Source organism: Olea europaea, unplaced genomic scaffold (genome assembly GCF_002742605.1).
Source record: "Olea europaea var. sylvestris unplaced genomic scaffold, O_europaea_v1 scaffold2132, whole genome shotgun sequence".
Taxonomy (NCBI): Eukaryota; Viridiplantae; Streptophyta; class Magnoliopsida; order Lamiales; family Oleaceae; genus Olea; species Olea europaea.
The window spans coordinates 62,423-63,721 of NW_019239286.1; the positions used below are offsets into that span (position 1 = coordinate 62,423).

Below are 1,299 nucleotides of genomic sequence, written 5' to 3' on the forward strand. Positions count from 1 at the left end.
TGAACATGGTCCAATAAGAGATCATCTAATGGAGTGACCACTGCTAGAAATGAAAGGAAGTTCAGCTGCTATTAACTAATTATGACTCAATATGAGAGGTAGCACTTGAATTATCCTTTCAAAGTGAAATTGAGTGCCGTTTTATAAAGGTGTCAAGATGAGATGGACATGTAAAAGGTTTAGTTAAGATTTAGCCGTTCAGTAATATACAGTGTTACCTTTATATTAGAGCCATGATGGGATCGTCTTTAGATCACTTCATCCTCACGAACTCATATTTGAAACAATATAAAAACTTACATAAATTCACGTTAAAGAACTGTAGAAGCCCGTGAACCTGACATGAGCCCAGTCACACTTCTCCTGCTCCTTCCCAACTAACTAAAAACCTATATGCACTTTATTGTCAAACCAAGTCAAGGGATAGTTAAACGGAAAATGATTGTTGTAGATCACCATTTATATTATATTTTACAGATTGATGAGGTAAAAAAGAAAAAGTGGGAGTTTTTTTTTTTTTTTTTTTTTTTTCGTTTTTTATGTTTTTTTTTTTTTTTTTTTAATTCGGTTTATATGATTTGGATCAAATCAAATTTCATCACATTATCTGTTGGTAAATGAATATGTATGTTGTGACACAATCGTAGTCAAACAGGCATGACAGATATCAACTCTATAAAAATCCCTCCCTCAACGGCCCTCATCCACTCCCACCCCACTCCAAAAAAAAGGTCAACATCCCATAAAAATTTCATGGGAAAAGCCTATAAATATCTAGAGAATATATGCATAGATAGAATAACAGTTCTATAAATTTTAAAGGAAGTGAATAGAATAGAGCAAGTCATCTAGTTCGCCATCTTCAATTTTGCGTACAAAATGACAGACTGTGAATCAATTTCTATCTCAAGAAAGCTACAAGATAAAATTGCGATAGTCACCGGTGGTGCCAGCGGCATCGGGGAGGCAACTGCGCGTCTATTCGTTGAACATGGAGCACGGGCGGTGGTTATTGCTGATATCCAAGATGAGACAGGCCAAACTGTGGCCGAATCCATTGGTCTAGACCAGTGCAGCTATGTGCACTGTGACATTAGCAACGAAGAACAAGTCCAGGCCATGGCGGATTGGGTCGTCCAAAAATACGGCCAACTTGACATCATGTTTAGCAATGCTGGAACAGTGAGTAGTTCCAATCAAAGGATCCTCAACCTTGATTTTGTTGGGAATCTACTTATACATGCACAGCGGAATTTAAAATATATTTCGATTCCCATCCAATAGATCTCATTGTGTTTG

General features: G+C 37.0%; 1 protein-coding gene across 1 annotated transcript in view; it reads left to right on the forward strand.

Annotated features, from left to right (window-relative positions):
* Window positions 1–879: 879 nt before the first annotated feature.
* LOC111380377 ((-)-isopiperitenol/(-)-carveol dehydrogenase, mitochondrial-like) overlaps window positions 880–1,299 on the forward strand; it is a 2,816-nt gene continuing 2,396 nt past the window's right edge. The window contains exon 1 of the mRNA XM_023003922.1: window positions 880–1,222. Coding sequence (XP_022859690.1) covers window positions 880–1,222 — 343 coding nt within the window. The remainder of the gene's footprint in view (window positions 1,223–1,299) is intronic.